The 26,551-nt window shown below is 39.0% G+C and overlaps 2 protein-coding genes across 3 annotated transcripts; one reads left to right on the forward strand and one right to left on the reverse strand.

Moving 5' to 3' along the window:
• Positions 1 to 9,393, reverse strand: calm1a (calmodulin 1a). The gene is made up of 6 exons (XM_084392471.1): positions 9,269 to 9,393; positions 3,602 to 3,632; positions 3,283 to 3,426; positions 1,019 to 1,125; positions 489 to 624; positions 1 to 220 (listed from the first exon to the last, which is right to left on the reverse strand). Exons 1-6 carry the CDS (start codon positions 9,269 to 9,271, stop codon positions 192 to 194), a joined length of 450 nt encoding a protein of 149 aa, XP_084248597.1. The 5' UTR covers positions 9,272 to 9,393; the 3' UTR covers positions 1 to 191.
• Positions 9,394 to 10,590: 1,197 nt separating this feature from the next.
• nrde2 (NRDE-2, necessary for RNA interference, domain containing) lies at positions 10,591 to 26,418 on the forward strand. Of its 2 annotated transcripts, none has more exons than XM_084393674.1 (15): positions 10,591 to 10,628; positions 11,632 to 11,747; positions 12,954 to 13,065; positions 13,529 to 13,696; positions 14,020 to 14,163; positions 17,084 to 17,570; positions 17,654 to 18,062; positions 19,283 to 19,416; positions 21,209 to 21,332; positions 21,616 to 21,788; positions 21,995 to 22,387; positions 24,134 to 25,065; positions 25,713 to 25,854; positions 25,938 to 26,009; positions 26,136 to 26,418. In XM_084393674.1, exons 2-15 carry the CDS (start codon positions 11,687 to 11,689, stop codon positions 26,259 to 26,261), a joined length of 3,477 nt encoding a protein of 1,158 aa, XP_084249800.1. In that variant the 5' UTR covers positions 10,591 to 10,628; positions 11,632 to 11,686; the 3' UTR covers positions 26,262 to 26,418. The 2 variants fall into 2 exon arrangements, with proteins under 2 accessions (XP_084249800.1, XP_084249801.1); XM_084393675.1 differs by lacking the exon at positions 10,591 to 10,628 and adding an exon at positions 10,676 to 10,692 and having other exon boundaries at positions 14,107 to 14,163.
• Positions 26,419 to 26,551: the final 133 nt, after the last annotated feature.

A 26,551-nucleotide genomic window follows, 5' to 3' on the forward strand; every position in this document is an offset into this window, starting at 1 on the left:
TTTTTTTTTGGTGTATTTTTTATTTTTTTTCATATATTTTTTTCTATATATGGACATTTTTGTTTTTTAACATTCAGTTTTTTCTATACAGAAACAGTATGAATAAATGAATATTTTTGCGTAAGAGGTAAGTAAAACATTTGACTGATTTTTTTTGTCTTCTAAAGAGGTCAGGAGAGAACAGAAGAGCTTCACTTTGCCGTCATCATTTGTACAAATTCTGTGGACAGAAAGAGAAGTGGACATCAGACATGACACTCATAAGACCACAACCACAACAACAACTCAAAGCACAAAACCAACTAGGTTCCGGACTGCTCCTTTAAATTAATCTCCATTGTTTTTAATATACACGCAAATAATCTTGCGTCATCCAAATCCAAACTACATTATTGTAATTGAATTGGCAATTCATAAAAGTAATATTTAATCTGCATAAAACGGTGACCCTTTCCACATAATCAGGAAAGCACACAGCTGCGCTGTACCTTCGTAATTGACCTGACCGTCACCATCGATGTCAGCTTCTCTGATCATTTCGTCCACCTCCTCATCCGTTAGCTTCTCGCCCAGGTTTGTCATGACGTGGCGAAGCTCTGCTGCGCTGATGTAGCCGTTCCCGTCCTGACAGAGATAGACAAGATCAATAAGTAAGCCGTGTCATGCTTTTAAAAATATTAAAGCACTAAACCCAAAGTGGGCGATTTTGATATCAGTAATGACGTATCGTGAAGGCGTAATGCAGAGGGAAAACGGGCAACAAGGGTAACATTCAACAAATGGAAGCAAAAGAGGTCAATGATGATTTTTCTTAAACTTTTGACAATCAAACATCCCTGCAAAGCTGTAAGGAAATATGTATGACTGTGGAAATGATTGCACCATGAATCGCTTGAAACCAGCTTTATGTGGAACAAGGGCTTGTTATTTAGTTTTCCAAGTTTTGTTTTTTCCTGCCTCCTCACTCTTTCCATGGAAGCAAAAACATAATCTTTCCCTGTTTTCAGCAAGCACTGACCTTGTCAAACACTCGGAACGCTTCACGGATCTCCTCCTCGCTGTCCGTGTCTTTCATTTTCCGGGCCATCATTGTCAAAAACTCAGGAAAGTCAATGGTTCCATTACCTGAAAGAAACACAGAAAATCATCAGATCTGGTTCGAGATGTTTGAAAACTCAGGAAAAGAAAGCGGGGCAGTAAACAGGGCATAATGAGGAGTAATGAGGTCTAATAGCACATATTTAGTGAGTTTGGGTCTAGTTGAACTGCAGCCAACACTCTCTTGGATGCACAAAACCCCGTACGGGCACGGTATCAGGAAACTATATTCTTATATTGTGAGATAAAACATTAAATTATTGATGCACAACATATCAATATTAGAGTTTTTAATTGTTAATGCTCATTCTTCTATCTTTTTCTTTTACTTCTATTACCTTTGCTTACGCTCATTTAATTTGACTGTACTAAGGCATAAAAATACCATAATATGTCTGCAGAGATTTAGGATTAAGTTCAAAAACTTCTTTACCCAAAAAACAATGCAACAACCAGTTATTCTACTTTGAAATGTGTGTTCCGTGTCAGAACGTCTGTTTTTGTTTTGGTCTGCGTAATCCCGTCCACCGTCAATTTACCCAATAGTATTTCGGCACCCCAGGTTGCCAGATGGCGGAAAACACAGCGTATTGCAGCCACGGAAGCCAGCAAGCGAACTCGCCGATTCTACCTGACCTAAAAAAGCATCGTCAATAAAACATTGCAAACGTATACATTAGCTGATCAACTTACAGTGTAAAGCTCAGCGCTTTCTATTGTCAACTGCGCTCGCTCCTGTTGCGCGTCCTCAATCTGGCAACCAGCCTGAGTGTTGAGTCTGATGAGGAGAGGCGGAAGAAACAACTCTCTCCAATATTTTGAATTTGGACTGCAGTACCCATTTCAGCCACTAGCTGTCAATATTACATACTGCACATTTAAAGTTAATGTTTAAAACACTAGTTTAATAAATGTAATTACACAGTTAAATGTAATCTTTAGCGATCTCAAAATGAGCATTCATTTTTCGTTCTGTACATTATAATGTGATGCTTAAATTCACTTGTAGCATTTAGTAAACAGACTTTTATGTTTAATTTATTTAGACAAAATAATGCAGAATTTTTACCATCAGCCATTTATAAACTCTTTCTGGCCTGGATTTTAATATTGGTGCATTGCAAATTTGAAAATAAACAAGGCAGGAAAAATAACAGTTCAGGGGTTTTCAGGCTGAAATGGGTGTTTTGCTACCCTCAAGGTTTAACCAAGCTGAGGTGAGACATTTCCATTACACAGAACAAATATGACATCCTCCTGTGTGCATGCGTGTGTGAAAATGATCACTACAGCCATTCCCAGAGGGCTCACACTGCGTGTGTAATCTGACAATGTGGGTGTACACACGTGGTTGCGTATGTGTGTGTGTGTTTTTCTTCACATTGCATGTTCTCCTTACTGGAGCTCTTCACAAACACTCTCTCGATTCCATCGCCGCCACTGCCAAAGTGGATTATGTAAAGGATTCCATGAGGTCTTTATTACCTGCTGTTATTCAACGGGCTTTACTGCTGTCTGACCTACAAAAACGACTCCATACCGCACAATACCATCTGCAAATAATCAGTATATCAGAAACCCAACGTGCTCTGCGTGATCAAACAAAACGCTATACTAGCGCTAAAAGACACGCTAAAGACACCATAGCCTACTGGAACACTAATTACATCAGCTCTGTAACAAGAGAGGCATCCCAGACATATTATATTTGGTGCAATTTGAAAGCTTGCTTGCACAGAGCGATACAGGTCAAAGGTCAACATTACGAGGCAGGAATGATAGGGGTGAGATTGTACAGAGGTCTTAGGATAAGTGAGTTTAATGAGAGAGTCAATAATAAAATGAAAAGAAGATAAGAATGTTAGATTTTTTAAATAAAATAAAAAGGGAATGTATTCTTAAGTAATGTCTTAAGTGAAATATAAACAATTCTGATGCATGTCAATATCAGATCTATACACTAGAACTGCTGTATTTAAAATAAAGCCAAATAAATCTTTTATGTTTTTACAGTATCTGGATGTTTACTTGAATACTTGATATTGCTGTTAGACACTTAATATATACATTTACATACATTTTATTTGGCAATAACGTACGTTTTGTTTTTACATCGATAACATTACTGTTTGTTGCAAACGGATCCATCAATGATTTCTGAAGTCTGAACTGAATCCAACTCACCGTCAGCGTCCACTTCGTTGATCATGTCCTGGAGTTCGGCCTCCGTGGGGTTCTGACCGAGCGAACGCATCACTGTGCCCAGCTCTTTGGTTGTGATGGTACCGTCACCATCCTTATCAAACAAGGAGAAAGCCTCCTTAAACTCTGTAAGGAAATGGATGAAAACAACATTTAAACCTCATATATATGCCCATTTGAAACTATTTTCACAAGAAAGATACATTTTCCCTAAGTGTCTGGCTGAATGATGTGACTTTCATCCTCGGCACTGATGTAATTTCAGGGCATGTATGCAACACAAGCATACGGATTGGCTTACCAGCAATTTGCTCCTCTGTGAGTTGGTCAGCCTGGAAATAGAGAAGAAAAAAAAGAAAAAAGTGATTAGATAACTGTCTGTACCATCATTTTATTTTTATTGTACATTTTACTGTGGAACTGAGCAAACACTAAAGGCACAAATGTCCTGCCATCAAGAAACCCACAACCACACCCACACACTAAAATATAAAAAAACAGGAATAGAAGAGCTTGACCATAACATGAATAAGAAATAAATACTGCAGCACCATAAATGCTATTCATAAAGCTTTCTTAAAAAATAAACATCTACTTCATCTGCCGTCACTTCCTGATATTAACACCCAAAGCTTCCACTTAGAAACTCAAGGTCCCAGATTAACCAATCAATTCCAGCATACAAGACAAAATACCACTTTGACCACCAATTCAAAAACTAATGGTGAATATAAATCTCCTTAAATGCCACAACAAAAACAATTAAATGTATTCAGAGACAAAAAAAAAGACAAAAAAAAGAAGTGTCTTAATGCTAATGCAACCTTTATGCCATCAAACTGAATATCGGTCAGGTCAGCCACCAGCCTCTTTGCTTTGGGTTCGTTTTTCCAGCCATCAGTTGTCTTTACATCTTGCCTGTCCATTTTTACTGGTGCTTTCCTGGGTTTGACCTCAACGTTAGGGCTTTTCAATGAGGTCAGGCCTTCCACCACTCCTCGAACCATCACCAGTCCTTCTGCCAGACACTCGGCCCGCTTGGCGTTTTGTGTGCCCTGGCGTCTGACATCCCCTAACTCAGTCCTGCACTGCTGCAGACAGTTCTTCAAATCCTGTACATCTCGCACCACGCTGTCAATGCGGCTGTTGGTGGAGTCCACCAGCATCTGCATGAATGACTTGTAGTTTCTCTCCTGTAGCTCGATCAGCTCTTTATAAAAGAACTGCTGCTGGTCAAGGAGATCGTAGACCATGGATAACGACACGGAGTTCTTCTCAGAGTAGAGGATGGGTCTCTTTGGAGGCATTCTGGTCTCTTTGAGCAGACGTTACCCGAAGCATTTAGCGGTGACTCTGGCTGATCAGGCTGAAGAACAACGGACCCCGAGAGAGATCACCTGACCCTTGCGGCCGATGTTACTGTACCAACCTCCTGGGCCGCATTGGGTATCGTACAGCAAGATATTGGGCCGTTTTTTGAGAAGCTTAATGTCAGCAGCTCACTACGGTTACAAAGCCGAGGGTCAGGGATCATTTACATTATTTGAGATTAGTCAAATGGGCGTCCCATCGGGTTACTCAAGCAAAGTATTCTGAGATAGAACGGCAGGTACACAGAGTGACAGCCAAATCAAAGAAGGGTATTAAGGCCTGTCTGTCAAAATCAAACGGCTCGTCACTTTACCTGCTCCTGTGGTCATCTCAGTTTACAGCCAGCTGTAGGTTTACATTTATATCTCTTTGACCATCTGAGTGGCATCACATCTCTGCTAATTGTGCCAACACCTCTTCGTCTGTGAACACAATGGCAGGTTTTCCCTTTCCCTGCGTGGATGCATTATCTCACCTGTCTCAATGTGCTTGTGATCAAATACATTTCTCTCCCTAAGGGTCCTGTTAGCCTGAGGGTTAAGGATCCTTCAAATTCAGGTAGGGACAAACTATGACCTGGAGAGTTACAAAGGTCTCTTCCTGCCCTATTATGACTATGCTGTTGTGCAAGGGATCTCGGCACATGTTGTTCCAATTAGTGTGCTGTCCTTAACTCCCTTGAAATGTAACCTAAATATGAACATACATCCTTTACCCTTAAAACCTTGGCTAGTAAAGTCGCAATGTAACGGATGTAACAACACATCTTTTCTTCTATATTGTGACTTACATTAGGGTTGAAAATGATCGAAAAAAGAAAAATGTTGCTCAGGGTTCATTGTTTGTTGATCTGAATGTGAGCTTGGGGTCAGTTGTAAGAAAGGGCTGGGGTTTATGAGGATGAACTGACTGAAGAAGTCCCGCATGTCACCAGAGAAGTCTATCATTTTCACAGGAAGATCAGGTTTCTGAATAAAAAAAAAATACCATCGACTCCTCTCTATCCTTGGTTGCACCAACAGTATTCCCGCAAAGCTTGGCAAAAAAAAAAGCTCTGCTAGCTTTAATTAATCTTATGAGGCAATTCTTTTAAAAGTCAACATGAAGCAAAAAATTGTAATCGTCTTTTATTCCCTATCGTAACGTATTTATCAGAGTAATATGGCTTGTTAAGTGAGAAAATAATGTAGGGTTGAACTTGATTTTGTCTATCGGAAATTGACTGGACTTTTCTTGTTTGGTAATTGCTGCGATTGTTTCCACGGTCAAATGCAAAAACAGTGCATTCGAATTTTAGGTGCGTCAGAAAGCCTTCTCAATGGCACATGAGATGCGATGATGCAAGCTGTTTTTGTGTTTTAATGTTTTTGTCAGCCTACACAATTGTACCCACTAAATGTGGCACTGCTGCGTTGTTCATTCAAAACATTGCAGAAATAGAGAAGCTAAATGCAGCGAAGATCTTGGTTACGTCAAAACCATAACAAGTCGTTCACCCAGAACTCTTTTTCTGCGCTGCTTTTCCATGGTTTTCTATGTAAACATGCGCTAGACTGACATCTTTGACCGTTGCACTTGCATCTCGCACAAGAGGCCAATATGTTTATAAAGCCATGTAAAGTTAAAAGAAGTTCAACTTTTTAAAATATGTCTCAAGACTTTTTCCCCCCATTCCACTGCATCTCATGTTTTTAAACGCAAAAAGTACACCGTGATCAATGCTTTGCATTAAACTGCATAAATTCATGCTGTTTTGTTTGTTTTTCCAATTTACAAAATTATATTTGATTCATAAATGCTAGTTTAAACATTATCCACTTTTTTGGTTTTTACAGACATTCATTATTTCATTGCTTTGAATAAACAATTTAATGCGGTGCATTAATATTTTTTCTCAAGAGATGAAAGAAATGTCACACACAAAAAAAGAAAAGTAGTAACTGTCAACTTTAATTACATTTTGTCTTTAATGAGTAGTTCAAAAATAGTTACTGGCTTGAATCACTCTGAAACATAGCTCTGTATAATTGATAGCATCATTAGAGAGGGAATGGACATTATATATAAATATAAGATTAAATATACCCAAATTAATCAGAACCAAATCAAATTTAATCAAAACTATTGCTATGTAACAATATCCACATTTGTGTTCATCTAATAAACATTTCAACAACTTGAAGCTTTCAGCCACCAATAAAAGTGTAGGACTCTTATGCAGATTTCCCCCCAGAATATGCATATCCACAGATTCCCCATTGGCCCTGCCCATAAAGGATAATTTCTTCTCTCAAGCTGATGGGAGGGGAGAACAAGATCCTGCATCTCAATTGGAAACCTTCCAGGCTATTTGCCATCCAGCAAGGCTTCAAACATTGCACACCACTGCCAGGAATTTGGCCTGGATCTGAAACGCTGCGCTACGTTGCCTGGAATCTAGCCTTGATTTATGAGCCGCCAAGCAGCAGGAGCAGCTGAGAAAAGGCTGGCCAGGCGCTCAGGATGGCCAGTGTACGATAATGAGTGTGGTATTGCCACTTTCACACCATGTAAATGGGTGTCCCTGAGGCCCTGAACCATCACGCCGCCAACACTGATGCTCTACCGAGTTCCAGTAACTGTCTTAATGCACAAAACAAATACCAATATTTCCACAACCTCGCACCCAAGACAGGAAGATGGCTTAATATAAACTCACGACCACAACTGTGAAGGCGGCTTCCTTATGAGCCACACCAACTGTGTGCCGTAAAGACAGCGAGCCCTGAATTAGCTATACTTTTAAGGCTAATCTGTCCATTTTAGTTACAAGGTTTCTCAATAAATTCTTTAGGATAAGCAAGTTAGAGTTTTAATCCAGTACTGAACACTGGACAGCTGGTGAGCTCTTATATACACAGTAAAAGACTGCAGTTATTGTTCTAGCATTCAAGCAGTTCAGCATGACTGTCATTTCAGAGGTACACTGACTGTTGCTAGAATGTTTTACATGATGGGTAAAAAAACAAACAAACACATGATTATTTTCCCCACAAGTACCCAATGAATCTAATGGCACAGTTGCATGTACAGGCACCACAATGAAATTAGAGCTGCAACAGGGTCAGAAAGATCCTGAAGACGCAACCAGGGAGGAAACAGACACCTCAGACACCTCTCACCAACTAACCAATCATAGTTCATCAAAGAACTGAGATAATTCTCACCAAACAGCACAGGCTTAAATACCACCCAGAATTTTTTTTTTTTTTTTTAAACACTGAGCCTTCTGGCAGCATGCTGTGGAGAAGCTGAAACAGAAACGTTTGTATGGACTCATTGAGTCAGTATTGACTTTTGTTGAACTCACTCGGGACATTCTTTCCATGCTTCACGAACAATGTTTGCTTTCTTGAGCTAAAATGCACCATTTGAACAAAGGTTTGTTTATTTCTAATTTGGTATACAGCCGTATGATTTATGCACTCCATTTCGAGCGTTTATAAAAAAATAAAAAAAAGTGTACAAAAAGTCCAGAGCACAGATAACAAAAAGACCTGTTGCATTAACAAGTTAATACAGCACAAAATGAATCAAATATGTTTGTGCCAACCTAAACCAATGAATAAAGCCAATGTGCAATTCTAACCCTGCTTATTTTGACAGATCTGAAAGTTATGCAAACTTTAATAATAAAAAGCTCAATAAAAAAAAGGAGCTGAGATAAATAACAAGGTCACATATGCGTCATAATGCCTTATCTTAAAAAAAATTAAACTATGACCATCTACAGCCAACACAACTCGCATGACAACTGCTAAATAGATCTCATTCATTTCATTACACTGAACATTTAAAGAAATATTTCAACCAAATATTGAACTTTTGCAATCATTTATGACGACTTCTGTCCTTCTGTGGAACACAATAGGAGATGTTGACAGCCCCAGTCACCGTTCACTTTCATTGCATCTTTTTCAACACAATGAAAGTGAACGGCCACGGAGGCAGTCATTCTAACATCTCCTTTTGTGCTACAGGTAAGAAATAAAGTCATACGGGTTTGCATTGTAACGACATGAGGGCGAGTAAATTATGATTTAATGTACATTTTTTAGGAGAATTAATCCTCGGAGTCTTTCCATGCTCTCTATTAAGACTGGCCTGATTTGTCCACGCGCTGTCAATTATGTCTATAGCAAAAATCATTTGCAAAAGCAAAGCAAATTTTGTCTCATACACGCCAGATATGAAGGCAAACACAATGTGTTTTTATTTAATAGGAGATGAGCACTGATCATAAGTCTGCTGCTGTCTAGCACATCACACCATAATAAAACGCATATGTCACATTTCCTGCCGCACTATGACATCAATAACACTGCAACACGTTCAAAAATGATAAACGGACGTAACCATCTCTTGCGAAGTCCATTGAAATACAGAACAGGTTGTAATGCATATGAAATTAAATTTGCTGTTGCACGAGCGCAAAACGCAGCAGTGGCAAGCAAGCAGGTGGTTAGTCGTATCTGCATATTAATCGCAAAGCGTTAAATATATGAAAGATTAACACCGTTTCATAAACGAGTAGTGTATGACAAAAGCCTATACGTACCATATCTGAGGTTGGAGAGTAGGCTAGGTTTGTAAATCTACACTAGACTGCAGCGATGCTCCGCTCTCAGTTGAAAGCTCCACCGTGCGACTGTCGCTCGCTGAGTATTGAAGGTGATCCGGTTCTATATACATCGGTGTATTCCTCCGCCGTACAGACCCCTATCACTCACTTCCGCATAGTGCAGTCACAAGCCCCGCCCATCTAATTATCATAACCACCTCAGTCCCGAGAAGGGAAAGTGTTTAGTTATAAGAAAAAAAGTCTTCTTGTTAAATGCAATAATTATATTTGGAGAAATTTATTATACCGGTATTTAAGTAGGCTACATGACATCTGACATTTTCTGGTAGGTCTTTATGAAAATGTCATGGGAGTTTCAGCACTGTTAGAAGAAAACAAACAGCATATTTACATTCTTCTGCATGTATTAGGCCTAACACTGTTATTGTATGTAGTAGCCTATAATAATATGAACACTGCAGGAAAGAAATATTCATCTCACTCACAAAGGTTCACATGCACTTCATTGCTGTAGTAACAATGCACAAAGATATTTTGATAAAAAAATATGGAATTATTTACAAACATACTTCTCACAGCGTGCGTTCTCACATGCTGATAATTCTGGTTTAATTTCTAAGCAGACCCAAATCTTCCCACAAAATGGCCAATCAATGTTTTATATAAGTAGTGTAGAAACACAGAAATTGACCTAACTAAAATCTAAAGTAATTAGTCTCTAAATTAAGTAATTGGTCTCTTAATTTATTTATTAATTTAAATAATTCCCAGTGAACAGTTAGCCTACATTTGAAAACGAAATGTTCATTGATAAGTAGTACATAGAACATGAAAATAATTATAGGTTATATTAATATAATATTATAAATAATATTGTTTTAACTTTATTTCTGTTCTTTATCACACCAAGTTAAATTAGTGTGTTTTTGAATACATTTAGGAATATAGAAAAGTCACTTCTTAATTAAAAATCACAGATTCTATATATAAAAAATAAGGACATGTCGACAACCTGTAAAAGTAATTTATTATGGCCACATTACTATAAATAATCTAAGAACTCTTTACATCTTGAGGGACTACTTCTCAAAAAGGCACTAGTTTCTTTCGTCGGAATATTACTTATTGCATCAAGTTCAGTGCCTTTGTTGACGCTAGAGAGATTTCGACTCAGCATGTCACAGCTTTTATGATTGGCCAGCTGAGACCCGCAATCCGCTCGTGACTGTAACAGAGTCTCTGATTGGTTACGTTAGACCTGCAATGCGTCAAGCCATTGCGCTCTGTGTGTCCCGGATCACGCAGCACTGGAACCGGCGGGCCAACAAACCCTTCGGTTAGACAAGACAGGGCTGATTCAATTTCTCTCCCGGGCTCAGATCTCATGTTATATACTCACCGTGAGCCTTCTTTACTTCAAGAAAGTTAAGGTTTAATTGAGTTTTCCAAGAAAGCTGTGTTAAACATGCTGTCCTCTTTGGACAAAAACCGATTTGGACAATAAACACTTCAAACTGGATGAAATTAAGATTGCGACATCGGAAATAAATACATAAGTTACATGTATCTATCCGTTATGATAAGAATGAAAGAATAACACTTATTAGGAGGACCAAACATTTGCTAACTAAATGCAAAAAACTGTTACTATAAGTATAATAAACAAACTTATGTTCTTATATTTAACGGTAAAACAAAAGTGCAGACAATTTCCTAATCGCCATGGAAAACATTTCCCCAAAAAATTCATTATCAGAAATCTTAAAGGGACCCGATTTTTCTTTTTTTCTCACTGATTAATTGAACCCAGAACCGTTTCTTTCGAACCCGATTCGTAATTTGGACAAATGTGATGAATGATATTAAGATTATTGGATTTGGGTGATTTTAACTGACAAGAAGTAGTTTATTATAATAGCAGAAATATTACAAATTAATCAAACTGTAAATATGTTTACGACTTAATATGACTTGAAATGTGAAATATGACATATATTGTGTGACATTTTTACCAACACGTGCAAGAAATAGAGTTGACATTTATGTATAGCATTTTATTAAAACATGCAAAAAATATTAATTTTAGTATTGTTTGCAAATTGAATCATTGATATATATATATATATATATATATATATATATATATATATATATTTTTTTTTTTTTTATATATATCATTTTTATTTATTTATTTTTGCTCTAAATGAGCTGAATCAAGGCTGCAAGTATGTTGTAATAATGTCATGACATAAAATAATTGCTGAATAATTTGAATTGTTCGAAAGAACCGATTCGCATAAATGAGTCGGACTTCTCATCACTGCATGCGTTCCTGCTAGGTCGCATACGGATGACGCAATCGGCGCGCGTCTGTTTTGAACTGAGAGAAGCAACATGGCTCTGTTTCCGTCCTGCGCTGGACTGTCAGGCATTAACAGCTCTGCTGAGGATAGAGGTAAGCTCTCTGACCTGCTTCAAGTCTTCATACAAGATTAGGTCAGGTACACTTGATGGTGCATTAATTTACCGTAAGGTGCACCTTGATTTACTATAACAGTGCAACTGCATTGCAATTGGATCAACAGTAATAATATTTAGTAGCCTTTATATTAGATTTTAATTATAGAATCATCTGTAGTAGTATTATTACCTCTAGATCAGTGATTTGTGGTGAATCTTTTGGAATATACTGCATTGAACTGAATCCTTTATGAAGCATCTTTACTCCTCAATACTGTGTCACTTAAATTATTATAAAATGTAAATCATTTCAAGCATAAAACATGCATCATTTTAAGAATAAAACTGTCTACTGTTTAATTTTAGCAGTTAATAAGTAAACTAAGTTTTTATTTTTTCTGAAAACAATTTTGCCTGTGCAAAAGAGCCTTCATGTCTCAGTGATATCCGTGTGCCCGGATTTGGCCAGGCAGCCAGAGTACATTATACCAACGTAAGTGTATGGGATATTTCACGTTTTATCGATTTCCAGGCAAAAACACACCTGTTATCAAGAAGTCGCATGATTAATGTGTCATTCATATCCATACACAAACATTCTGGACAAGTTACACGGCAAAGTTTAATGCGTAGGGTTTGTTCAAAGTGAGCAATAGATTGAGTGATGTTTACAAGCAAGCACCGCTAGATATAGCACATATTCTGCACAAACAAATGATCTTGTATGCTAAAAACTTTGGCTATAGTTCAACACAATGTAATCAGTCAGCCATTCCGTATGAGTGGTTCCTTTGAGCAGTTAGCTAGATGAAGATGCACATCCCAACTAATCAATATCAAATTATTGGGAAAGGACCATTTTCACATTGAGTACAGTAGAAAAGAACAAACTGCTCTTGCATGCAGATCACCTTTGCTGCCGTGGGGGATTTGTGCAGAATATCGTCCAGGTCAGCAATGCATCTGGCTCTTTCCCAGGTTGTCCACAGAGTAACAGATAGCACCTTGCTTCTGTCCTTCTCACTGCTTAAGGGAATCAACTCTCTTTAACTGACAGTTTTTGTGTGTGTGTGAATCACATCAGATGCACTCCTCTGAGGTTTCGCTTCATTTGGACAGGCTGTCTGTCACGATTGACTGATTTATTCAGTTCTTAAGAGGCCGGCAGAACTAATTTGGTTTGACTTGTTTCTTTTCTCAGCTCCAGCAGATCTGGAATGGCTGAGTAATCAGAGCTTCAACAGAGAAGATGCTTTGAAGACTCACCAGCGTGCCACAGACAGAGTGCAAGCAGAGGAACTAGCAGGCACAAGGTCATCTGATCCTTGCGCAGTGCAGTTATTGACTCAATAAATTCACTTTATCACCTGTGTGGGACTTAATGTGTGATTTAAAGAACCCTCATAATAGATTACAAAAGGGGATATGTCAGTTTATTTGATTTCAAAGTAAATCTTGTTAAAATAAAATATGCATTCAACAAAAATACAATTTTAATTTAACTTCTAAAGCTGAAGCTTAGCTAAATATTTCATTGTCCTTCCCACATTAAAATGTCATGCACAAGAATAGTAATCTGTACATATATAATGTTTCTTTTAATGGCTATTTAAGCTTCATAACCATGTATGTACAGTAATATAGTACTATATGCCTGTTATAGACCAGGCTTGAAATGTACACATACACACATTTAAACACACTATTGTATTAACTTTCTTGTTAAAAATGTCTGTTTATCAGAGAGGATAACTTTCTTTTTTTATGTCTATTCAGTGAGCAGAAGCGGAAAGAGAGAGAAGATAGCCATGGCAGATCGAAGAAGAGAAAGAAAAAGAAGAAGAAAAAACACAAGAAGAGGAGCAGAGATAATTCTGAGAGCAGTGGTTCTGAATCCGACACCATTTACCCCAGCGACCTGCTAAAAAAGGACAATGCTGACAGGTGTGTTCATAGAAAAATCCTGAGCAAAATTCTGTCATGTACTCACCTTACTTTCTTACATTAAACATTAAAGTAGACGTTTAGCAGAATGAATATGCAGCTCTTTTCTAGACAACAGAAGTGTCTTTTTGTGCAAAATATTAGCGAATTCCCTCAAAGGTTGTTCTGTTTGCATTGTTTTAGAACTTTGCAATATACAAAACTTCAACCACATTTCTAGACAGTCTATTCAAGACACTTTTAACCCTGAATTTGTAATTATTTATGTGTGTGTGTTTTTATTTTATTTTTTATGTCCTTGTCTTTCATCCTCTTGGCTGCAGAGAGGAAGCTCAGGTTCGGGTGAGCGAGACCTTTATGTGGCTGGATGACCTCCAGACCCCCACTGACTCCCCCTTCTGTATCGACAGGAGAGCTGACCGTGCCAACTGGGAATACAAATCCCTTTATAGAGGAGACATAGCCAGGTAACCTTACTCACCATCTCTGTGTGTCTGTCTGTCTCACACATAGATGCTCTCCTCTTTCATTCTTTCTGGTTGGCAGCAGCAGCAGGTGCCAAACTCTCCATAATCCAGGGAAGCGCTATAAAAAGAATGCACTATAAAGTTGCCTTTGGCTTGCTCAGTTGGGGATATTTTGGGGATATTTAATTTTATTTTATCAATCAATAAATTCCACTAGAAACAAATCTTGTTGTATTATTTTAATTTAATACTGTGAAGCTGCTTTGATACAATCTGTATTGTGAAAAGCGCTATACAAATATACTTGACTTGACTTGACTATAATTATGCATTCTTTTTTTTTCTCTGCAATTTTCTGCAATGAATTCACCAATTAACAAACTTTAAACAAAAATTAAACTTTGTTCTGTAGATCATTTCTGTCTACATTTTTTAAATGTGATATTTGCAGAAAACAATGTCTACATGTGGACAAGAAACTTTTCTTGTTTATACGCGCAAGTTTCTTGTGTGCATGGCATGCAAAAGGGTTTTTCCTGCGAATATCTGCTAAATTGAATTGTGTATTTTTTTTTTGTAAAGTTATTTTGTAAGTTTGAGTACATGCAGTGTGTTTACATTTACATCTTACACCAATTATGCTTAATAACTTGCTATGTGTTTGGTAATGTAAACATCTTTAACAGGTTTTTTTTTAATGGCTTGAGTAAAACCTAGATTTTTCACATTTTACATTTATTAATTTAGTTGACTCTTTTATCAAAAGCGATTTACAATTAAGGAATTCAACAATGATTCATCTTAAAGAGGCAACAAACATATGCCCCTGGTTTCACAGACAAGGCTTAAAGGAGAACTCCGGTCAATTTTAACATTTAGCTCATTTTTTGTACATTTGGAGTGCTGTCAATACAGAGAACAACGACAAAAATCGGTGTTGCCTACACCGAGTTATTCTATTTTTAAAATTTGCACCCTATTGACTTCAATGGGGCAAGTAGTAAGCCTGCTTTTTAGCCTCTTAACATCCTTTAAGTGTCATTACAAGTGCACAGAAAATGTGAGTGATTCCTTCCGAGTGAACACGGGTGGATCTGACTGCAGTAGATGTTAGAGATATTAATAAAAATGAAGTTAATTCAGCCAGCGCTCATACCTTTGTTTACATCCTGTTTTCGGTGGAAGGCCATAGTAATCGATTGTCGAGTTCACGCGCGTGATCATAGGTACTAAACCTATGCGCGTGAACTCGACAATCGATTGTCAAGTCAATAGGGTGCAAATTTTAAAAATAGAATAACTCGGTGTAGGCAACACCGATTTTTGTCGTTGTTCTCTGTATTGACAGCACTCCAAATGTACAAAAAAATTAGCTCAATGTTAAAATTGACCGGAGTTCTCCTTTAAGCTAGTCCCAGACTAAAATGTTTGAGTTGTTTTAACTGAAAGCAACTTGCACTGGCATATCTTAAAGGGAACCTATTAGGCAAAATTCACTTTTATAAAGTGTTTGAACACCGATGTGTGTCTGCAGTGTGTGAGAACAACCAGCCTATAATGGTAAAAAAAAAATCCACTCACTAATTTTTTTTATAATTCCCATAATGTCTGGGGCAAAGAGGCATTACAAGAGTATGTTTTGGGATGTACCAATGCTTACATAAGAGTCTCCATAGACCCGCCATCTGAATCACTGAGGACATTGTGGTTCAATTTCATTTTCGAATATAATGTCCCGTAGAAAATCGGTAAAGTCTTATACATTTGCGCCAATCATTTTGCGCCAGACTGCTTCACAAACGAGGGTCTTTTCAACGCTGTTTAAAAAAAATATATATATATTATGAAAGATGGGTTAATGCCAACGCTTCATGTGCAAGCTCTGGTTCGAACATATAAGGCTGAACACTGCTACTGACAGTTTCTGACATTTTCAGTGCATGAGATTGTCCTGTTTTATTGTTGCCGGTATGCCGGAGCATGAGCTCTTGAAGCCCCGCCCTCTTCTTGAAAGGGTGCTGGGAGCACTAGCTCATTTGCATTTAACACCCTAAAAGTGGCAGAGACTTATTTTTTTATTTTGTTTAAAAGGGGCAAAATGTCACTGCCATTGTTTTGTCTCAAGATGCACATCAGTAATGTTTTTTTCTAAGGCACGTTTATAAAAGCTATAACCTAATTGAACTAAGGCATAATACTGGCTTAATCTAAGCAAGTTAGATTAAGAAGTTAAATGCCATTTTCTTGCATTTTGAGCAATTTTTTTTTATAGGTTTTGATAGTTATCAATGTGAATGCACTCACTGCAGCTGTAGTTAAAGTTTGGCGCCCCTGCTCTTCGTAAGTGTCATTCTGGATATTATTTACTCCAGTGTTCTGGCACTGCTGGCTTTAGTGCAGGGTTTATTAGCTGCTCAGAGGCAACAAATCTCACGCCTGGCAGTTCTCCAGCTTCTATCAGCTTTAATCTGGTGTCAAAGCTGCCATCTGTAACTTAAGAGACTACAATCAATACTCACATTCTCTCTTACCACCCCTCTCTCCCGACACCCCCCTCTCATACAGATGCCCCCATACACACTGCTCTAAAGCTGATCGGTATCATGCACAAAGAGATGTTTTACCGAGGTGCACCCCAGCACTCTTTTCTTGAGAAGGTCAAGTGCTGCTTCGAAGAGGATATCCCTCGTCTTCGATCCCTTTACTTCACATTCTCAAGTTATCTTATACTCCCTCAGTCACCTGCCAACTCCTGTTTTTACTTTGTCCTTCATCTGTCAGCAGGCCCAGATGGAATCTAAATCTTTCTTCATGTTTTCAGCACTGATTTTGGGGGGAGAGCGTAGAGGTTCTCCACCAATTTAATTCAAACTTGTCACTTTTTCTTGTTGCTTTTCTTATGTTAACTTCTGCTTTTCAGGTATAAGAGGAAGGGAGACTCATGCCTAGGTTTGGACTTTAGGATGCAGGATGTAAACTGGGCCGACAGAGGCCCAGAAAAGAAGCGGGTGGTCAAGAAACCTGAGCGCTATTTCTGTCCTTCCACCCTTCAGCGGCTCCGGTCAGATAGTCTGCCAGCTTTGCCCAGACTCTCTGAGGGCAGTGCCGCCACCTCTGATTCCTACATCAAGCTCCCAGCCTGCACTGAAGAGCAGGGCTCTTCCACCCAGGCACCTGTATCATGGGTCAATCCGCTCGGCATCTATGACCCTGGAACCTCTCTGTGGTTGGAGGGCAAGGGTCAACCGGAGGGCAAGGGTCAACCGGAGGTCAAGGGAGATCAGCAGGGCGTTAAGGTTCAAGAAAGCAGCAGCACTCTTCTGAGCGCACGGGTGGAGGAGTTTAACAGGAAGCTACGGGAGAATCCTACAGACATCCAGATGTGGCTGGACTTCGTACACTTCCAGGTAGGCCTCCAGAGATGAAATGGACCACTTTAATAGTTTCCTTTATACCTATCTTACAAGTCTCTCTTTTTGTCTCTGATCAGGATGAGCTGGCCTTCGGTTCTGGGTCTTTCTTGGCTGACAGTGACGGCGACTGTGACATGAGAAAGATGTCTCTTCGTGCTGTGCTGGAGAAGAAGCTGTCCATAGTGGACAGGGCGGTAGAAAGTAACCCTGCCAACGTGGACCTGAAACTGGAGAAACTCTGCTTGTGCAAGGAACTATGGGAGCCTGCCGTCCTGCAGAAAGAGTGGAAGAAACTAGTGTTTGTCCATCCAAACAGTGCCCCTTTATGGAGGAAGTACCTCCTCTTCACACAGAGTCATTTCAGCACTTTCTCAGTGTCAAAGGTCAACGGCGTATTCGGAAAATGTCTGAGCACGCTCAGTGCAGTCCAGGATGGCAGTATGGTGTCTCACCCTCCACTTCCAGGCACACAGGAAGGCCTCTTGGGTACAGTGATATTTTTTTACTTGTCAATTGTAGATACTTGCCAAATGTATTATTTTTGGACTGTCCAGATTTTCCACCACGGTCTTCCTAATGTCTCCTTAGTGTCCTCAGATCATTTTTGCATTGTCATAGTTTGGGTGTTGTTGTTTTTTCTCCCTCCCCTCATGTTGCTGTGACAGCAGTTGGGTGGAAACTGTAAACTTGTTTTGATTACATGCATAAATATTTGTAGAGTTAAGCAGCTCAAGTACAATTTGTGTGTGTGTGTGTGTGTGTGTGTGTGTGCATAAATATTTGTAAAGTTAAGCAGCTCATGTACAATTTGTGCAAGTGTACATTTTGGTGTGTGTGTGTGGCAGGGATTGACTGGCGGGCAACAGTAAAAGGTGATGATGTTGTGTTTTTGATGTGGATTGACATGTTGTTTGTCAGCTAGTTTAGAGGGTGTATTGTGTGGGTCTGTTTAGAGAGAGACAGACAGTGAGTCATAACACAAACATCACTGTCCTGGGTTTCCCCGCACTGGGATTCGCCGAAATGAACAGCCATTAAAATCAATGTGACTCTGTGTGTGTGTGTGTGTGTGTGTGTGTGTGTGTGTGTGTGTGTGTGTGTGTGTGTGTGTGTGTGTGTGTGGATGGATGGATGATCAGATTTTGAGCCAGACCCCTTGCTGTTCTGTGCTCTCTATCACTGGATTCTCAATTAGCCTAATTAAACAATTACCTCGATAGGTCGGGTCAATGTGCAGCCTTTATCTGGATCAGCACTCCCAGGGCCCACGTTTGCTGAGCTGAAATTTACACTCATACTATGCAATTAATTTTACACAGATTGGACCTGACTGATTATGAGGTCTAATGTCTATAGTGCAATACAGATAAAGGTTTGACATTGTTATTGTAATGTAATGTGAGGGGCCAATGTTGAATACTAAGAGCACATCTGAGGTTCTGAAATTAGAAATCCTTTCTAAGTTTCTTGGTTACATTTTTTTTTATAATCATACAAGTTTGGAACAGCATTAGGGTGAGTGAAAGATTATGTTTGGGTAAATTATTCCTCTAAGCTAAGGTAACAGCTCTGTGACTCTGTGCTTCCCTCTTGTGTTCAGAAGTGTCAGTGCAGTATTAAGTATTTCAGTGTTGTTATTTCAGGTATATGTTTAATATCCATGATCAGAATTCAAGTGAAACAAAGTATTCTCTCTTTTCTGGCAGATATCTTCCTACAGCAGTGCCATTTCCTGCGGCAAGCAGGTCACACAGAGAAAGCTGTGTGTCTCTTCCAAGCCCTGCTGGACTTCACTTTCTTCAAGCCAGACAGTGTGAAAGATCTGCCCACTAGACAGCAGGTATACAAACAAATACAAAAGCATTAAAACCCTGTTGTAAAAGTTGCATCCTTTAATTAATTTCCTTTGAAGCACTGTCGCTACAGCCATACAATTTAAGATGAACGTCTTTGGCATTCCGTTTCATTCGATTGCGCTCTGTCTCATTGTTTATGAACGCATCTTATGTCAGCACCCCCTAAGAAACGTGTCCTGTTGGGTTCAGGTTGAGCCCGAAACCAATGGAATTATACTGGTCTTCCTTAAAACAGAATAGTCGTCATTTTTCAGGCAACCCACCAACTCAAAATATGTAACTGCTTTTACTGTGCAGTGAAACTGTAACTCTGTAGTCCATTTAAGATAAACAAAATAAAAATATTTAATAATTTAAAAATATATACAACAGAGGCATAACTATATATACTGTATTGTACAGGAAGAGGTGTTAATGTGAAACTGTGGTTGTTCTGGCCTCTTCGTTTCAGTCACAGGATTTGCTGAAGAGGCATATTCACATGCACTGTTGCTTTTTAAAACAAACTTTTTCTTTAACAGCAGAAATATCTTTCCTGTCTACAGCCACACACACATTCTGCTGAGCAAGACCTAAAGAGTCCTAGAAAGTCAGATCGCGCCCTGTCCAAGACACTTTCAACATGAACTCGATAAACTCAGAAGCTGATTGTTGGTGATTTATTAAAAACGTGATCTGCATTTCAACCTCACATTCTTACTCTTGGTAAATAACTGTGAACCTTTTGTTTCTTTGAATTTCTTATCCTTAAACTTTAGGAGATGTCAATTAGTGACATGCACATCACTGTTGCATTAATCATCCTGTCATCCTGCGATTGGCTTACCACTCCTGGTGTCTTTCTCTGATTGGCTGAGCAAGTTCTTGGTGCTGGTTGAGTTTGGTACTGCAGTATGAGGTAGTTTTGGCACTTAGGCCTGGTTTCACAGACGGCTCAGATTAAGTCAGTATTAGGCCTTAGTTTAATTAGGACATTTAAGTAGCTTTTATAAACATGCCTTTAAAATACGTTACTGGTGTGCATCTTGAGACAAAACAATGGCACTGACATATCTTAAGATATTTCAGTGTAAGTTGCTTTCAGTTAAAACAGCGCAAAAATTCATTTTAGTCTGGGACTAGCTTAAAGGGTTAGTTCACCCTAAAATGAGAATTCTGTCATTAATTGCACATCCTCATGTCATTCCAAACCCGTAAGAACTTCGTTCATCTTTGGAACACAAATTAAGATATTTTTGATGAAATTTCTGAACCACCCATAGGCAGCAATATCTTAATATCCGAAGATGAACGAAGGTCTTAGGGGTTTGGAACGATATGGGGGTGAATAATTAATGACACATTTCATTTTTGGGTGAACTAACCCTTTAAGCCTTGTCTGTGAAACCGGGGGATAGAGTGATAACTGCAAATTAAATGAGACTTCACCATTCAGCTGAGTACACACTCTATGACACTTTTATGTGAATGAGAGTCAGTACTGTTAGTGATTCTACAAATGGATTGCTCAGTGAAAACCAGGAAATATCAGTATTTTAAAACCCAAGACTGTAAAAGGCATGAACCCTATTATGGCAAATTTAGATTTTCTATATATGCTTAGCTCTAAATATTTCATAAAGAGAGTATAAATTCTATAAAAACAGTTTTAAAAAAATCATGAAAATCCATTGGTCTAAATGTGTGGGAAATTTGATGGATTGTTAGCTTTTATTTTTTGTTCTACTTGTGTTTTTTAGGACATTTATAATCTTTTCTATTTCTTTGTGTGTCCAGGTGGAATTTTTTGAGCCATTTTGGGACAGTGGAGAGCCCAGGATAGGGGAGCGGGGAGCTCGGGGATGGAATGCTTGGATGCTTCAGCAGGAGAGAGGAGGATGGGTGATTCCACCTGAGCCAGGTGTTCTAACACAGTACACACACACACACACACACACACACACACACACACACACACAGATGGAGGTAATTGCCAGTGTACTATATAATGTAGCTGCTGGTTCAGCATTTGGTTCAAAGGCTACACGGACAGCAATAGCGAATGCTTGTCATATCATGGGATAAAGATAAAAACATAAGTAGTTGTCAACACAAGTTTTTTTCAGAACTGATGCACAATTACAAGACAAAGTGTTTTTATAGATTCTGAGAGCTAACATTACAGTGAACTCTGTGGCTTGCAGATGATGAAGATGAAGAAGAGCAGGAGGACTCAGAGATCAAAGACAAGACCAGGCCTAAATGGAAGATCTGGTTAGATGTAGAGACGTCCCGTGAGGCAAACAACTGGTTGCCATGGAGACCAGATAAAACCAAGGGCCAATCAGAAGAGGACTGCGAGGACCCCGACAGGCAGGTGCGACTTTTGTTGACAACCTGATGAGTTATCCCATATTAAATCTGCTGATGTTTTTGCACTTTTGTTGAGGGAAATTTCTGCAAAATGGATTTGATATGCTCAACAACACTATTTTTATTGTGTAATGCAGTTAATATTAGCCAAAATATTTGCAAGATGTTATGAATGTTCTAATTGTGCATAAACTCTCTCTGTCCATGCAGGTATTGTTTGATGATATCGGCCCATCTTTGATTCGTGTGGACAGACCAGATCTCCAGCTGCAGGTGATCCTGTCATTCCTGCAGTTCCTAGGTCTGCCTGGACCTTCCGGAAGGTTTTCTACAACCTCTTCCTCAAACATTCTACTGGACGATCTCGCCTTCCTTGAAGAGGGCCCAGACCAGGAGCGACCTCTGACCTCTTATGACCTCCCAATGGCTGGGATCTGTGCAGTGGGTCACATGACATTTCTGAGTGACAGCAGGAGGCAGGCAGGGCTGTGTAAGGCAGGGGAGGAGTTTCTCCAGAACGTTCTACAGCAAACTCTCCCGCTCGTTTCTGCACAGGATCAAGCTGCTATTACTCTCTGCTGGCTGCAGTACGAGAAACTCAAGGTCTGTGTGTGTGAGAAAGAAAAAAATGATAAACCATAATTCATAGATATTTCTCATTATACAATCTCAGAAAGAATTGACAGTCATATTACATGCAAAATCAATAAAAAAAACAATACATTTTAACATTATTTTCATAATAATTATTATCATTATTATTTTTTTATCATAATTATAAAAAATCTTGACAATTAAAAAAACCTATATGTTATCATAATCATGTGATTCATTTGAATTATAAATGAGTTCTGTCAATCGATTAAAAAAAATGCCTAATCACACCTAACATTAAAGTTTTTAATATATTGTAATAGTTTCACATTGAATCTCCCAAATAATGTAGAAACAACATAAAGACAGTATATTTTAAATATTTGTTTAATGGCATCTTTTTACTGAGCACTGTAAATGAAGGCCAGTATCTCTGATGTCTCTGTTAATTAAAGCCATTAATTATTGCCATTCAACATTACAGTATAATTGAAAGCAAACAATTTTAACATTTAATAGGCTTTAAAAATATAATTATATATACTTTTAATTTAAGTGAACTTTATTGTGCCAATAAATGTCATATTTAGCTGTGCCTTTAATATATCAGGGATCAATGCTAAGGTTTTTTTTTTTTTTACTGGCCGGGCCCACTCAGTCCTGTTCATATTTTACCTGACCTGCTAAAATGCACAAAAAACGTACAGGTTTATTAGGCTGCTTTCACTTTAAGACCTGACGCAGATAGGGTTGGTTATCGAGAACCGGTTCCAAAATTCCCAAAATCGGAGATTCGATAAGACGTGCGCATTTTGATTCCTCTTATGGATTCCTTTGTGTACATTTTAATATTATTTTAAAACCATTCAAGCACAAGAAGACCTGCACGCTGTTTTCTGTGATGCACACAGATCCAAAGCGCATGCTTAGAAAGTGATTTTAATGTGATTTTAAACCATTCAAGCACAAGGAGACGTTTTCTGTGCTTCACACCCATCCAAAACGAGCGCACAGAAAGCCGCCTCTCATACTGTATAATGTGTGATACTGAACCGTGCTTTCTTCCATGTATTTTTGCAGTTGAACGGACAAATACACACAAAAATGTAAAAATATCCTCAAACACTGATGGTTATTTCCTAAGTGAACGTAAACAGTTGACAAAGAAAATGCATGTGTAACAGTATATTGGATTGCCAACCCTAGGCACAGATGATGTGGATCTGACACGCATCCCATTTTCTCACAACTCTCTACATTCATTTAACACTTTTTAACTAATTTAAGACTGTGCTTAATGAGGATCGTCAACAAAACTACAATTTTGACATAATTTTGTGTTTTTGTCCGTTCAAGCACAAAAGAGAACTCGATGCGGCACTGGCGCTCTTGTCTGAAGCTGCATTTTGTACGTGCATTTCGTGTGTTTGTTCACAGAGAACCACTTCACAGACAGCAAGCCAGTACAGATTTTTGCGTTTTATCATGTTTGAATGGTTTAATAGCAATTGGATGAATGATAGTGTGGTCATAAAAACGGATGCTGCGTTAAATATTTTTAACACATTAAACTGAAAAAAATTTATCGCATGCGTTAACACTAACTTTGACAGCCCTAATATAAATATATTAATAGTCATTTTAAAGCTCTGACATTTTTTTTTAACAATTATTGTGAAATTCAACGTAATTTGTACTTCTTTAATTCCATGTTTGCATCATTCTGTAACCTTCTTCATTGCTTTTCTGTTGTAGGTGCTGAGATGTTTACGCAGTGGAAATAAAAGGCAACTGAAGTCTCAGGGAAAGCGTAGTAAACGACTAGCGAAACGGCTGCTAAAACAGCCTGATAACAGGGGAAGTCTGGCACTTTGGAGAGAGTATGCCTATTTAGAGTGGCTTCTGGGTAACCTAGAAGAGGCGCGCAACGTATTTGACACTGCCTTGGGCATGGGTGTGTCTAGAGGTCTTAATGACCCTGTTCTCTGCAACCTCTGCTTTCTCTATGCCCAGTTAGAGGTAGAGCAGGCCTTAAGTGGTGGGACAGTCTCCACTTCCTCCAAAGCTGTCTACATTCTCACTAAATTAGCCGAGGGTGCTGCTTACTCTCCTTTCTCTGGCCAGATCAACCCAGTGGCCATATTGAAGGCCAGGAAGGCCTATGAGCAGGTCCTGTTGAGCTTTTTACCTGAGCAGAGCACAGACAGCGACGCTGGAGCTCCAAAGAAACTCCGCAGGACATCCAGCCTGGTTGGATGCTTTGGGCTTTTTCAGTACCTGACAATGGGGATAGATGCAGCTGATGCCGTATACAGTCATGCCATCCAAAAACTGATTCCCACCAACTTGAATTCAGAAGTGACAGATGATTCTCTGAGGAGATGCAAGGTCTTTGCAGACTGGGAGTCTGTTGCTGTTCAGCATGCAGCACTGCTACGCCACCACACCAACACCAATGTGTTTCCTCTCTCCCGGCTAAGACTGGCACTTACAGATGCCATCTCCTTACTGCCCTCCAGCGCCTTGTTATGGCATCTCTACCTGCAAACAGAGAACCGCTTTCACAGCGCAGGCCGTGCCCGAAGGTTTTTCCACAGTGTGGCAAAGAAAACTGACAGTATTGTGCCTTATCTATTCGCCATCACTGCAGAACAACGACTCAAACAGCTTCTGGACTCTGTGCAGAGGTGAGGAAAAAATGAGTTCTCATGAGCTTTTCATTTTTGTTTTCTTGTCGTTTTGTTTTCTTGTTTCACATTTTGGTCGGGTTTGGATTGGTTTTGATTTTGGTTGTGTTGCATTGTTAGTGCGTGAACACAAACACTTCTGGCACTGCCCGATTTAACACATCGTAGCTAATGTGTCGAAATGGATTTCAAAATGTGACACAAGTGTGTTGCATTCTGAGTGTTGCAGCAAGGGTGTTATAGCAGCCTTTTTTACATTTTTTCCTACAGTCAGTGATCTCATTCAGGTCACCCTACCGCCATGGTGGAGGAGCAGTTGGTAGAGATTCTCGCAGAGCCAATTAGTTCAAGTTAGTTAGCCAGCTACCTGATTAATAACAATCTGTGGCCGGTTGCATAAACTGCTTAGACTAGTTTTAAACTTGTGGTTTTTTTTTTTCTTCAAGTTTGGTCCTAACTTTTTTTAATCAGTTACTTAAAAAAGGTAGTTTGGTCTACTTCAACTTGAAAAAGTAAGACTGATTACCGCTTGACTAACTGCTTGTTGGTCAAAATAGCTCTTAAGAAACAGTCTTAACATAGTGGCTCAGATTATACCACTGGCCCCTGGTTTATTAGCACAAGCTGTTTTCTTTTTTTATCCAAAGGTCTCGTCATCCTGGAGAAGCTCTCCCCGGCCAGCCAGTGATTGGTCTTAGCAACCGTATCCGCTGTCTGTTTGAAACTGCTACAGCAACAGAACATGGGGCCCATTGTCCGCTGCTGTGGAGAATGTATCTGAACTTCATGGTAAAGTTGTAAACACGCTACAATTTAGAAATGTTTAGAAATCCCCAGCAATAACCAGCTGATGCCCTGTGTGTTTTCTACAGGTATGTGATGGGACTGCAGAGAGTGGCAGTGGAATCTTCTACAAGGCTCTACAGGAAGTGCCCTGGGTAAAGGTAAGGTTCACTAGACTCACACACAGGTGTTACTGTGACAATGTCTCCACACTTAACACGTTTATTTTCAGCCTCTCAATGTGTATGTTACAGTTTAAGTGCATGTGTGTGTGTGTATGTTTGCAGGGCTTGTACATGGACGCCGTGCAGCTGTTTCCTGAACGTGTGCAAGAGTTTTTAGATCTTATGACGGAGAAGGAGTTGCGTCTGAGAGTGCCCATGGAGGAGGTGGACATCTTGCTGGAGGAGTAGCCAACCAAACCCTTACCACAATACACTAGAAATCAGTAACCCCTGACCACTAACCAACAGAGACTTAATCTCTGAAAAAAATACAGATTTTATTTATTTTTATGCATTGTTAAATGTATTTTTCCATGATTTGGGGAATAAATGATTACATTTTAAATTAAGTTTTCTGTCTTCTTTTAAATGGAATGTTTGTGTGGGAGTTTATCATGGTTTGTTTGCAGTGTGTTTCAGTTAGCTGAGTGACCTGGTTGGGTCTAGAATTAAAGTTTCAAGCCAGCTATAATCAGCAG

The sequence above is a fragment of the Rutilus rutilus genome (assembly GCF_951802725.1).
Source record: "Rutilus rutilus genome assembly, chromosome: 21".
Lineage (NCBI taxonomy): Eukaryota > Metazoa > Chordata > Actinopteri > Cypriniformes > Leuciscidae > Rutilus > Rutilus rutilus.

Coding starts and splice junctions, on each gene's coding strand:
- calm1a (XM_084392471.1), bottom strand. Junction 3,427..3,601: donor CACAGAGGAGCAAATTGCTG/GTAAGCCAATCC, acceptor ATTTCCTTACAG/AGTTTAAGGAGGCTTTCTCC. Junction 625..1,018: donor CGTTCCGAGTGTTTGACAAG/GTCAGTGCTTGC, acceptor TATCTCTGTCAG/GACGGGAACGGCTACATCAG.
- nrde2 (XM_084393674.1), top strand. CDS start 11,687: ATGGCTCTGTTTCCGTCCTGCGCTGGACTGTCAGGCATTAACAGCTCT. Junction 18,063..19,282: donor CACACAGGAAGGCCTCTTGG/GTACAGTGATAT, acceptor CTTTTCTGGCAG/ATATCTTCCTACAGCAGTGC. Junction 22,388..24,133: donor TGCAGTACGAGAAACTCAAG/GTCTGTGTGTGT, acceptor TTTCTGTTGTAG/GTGCTGAGATGTTTACGCAG.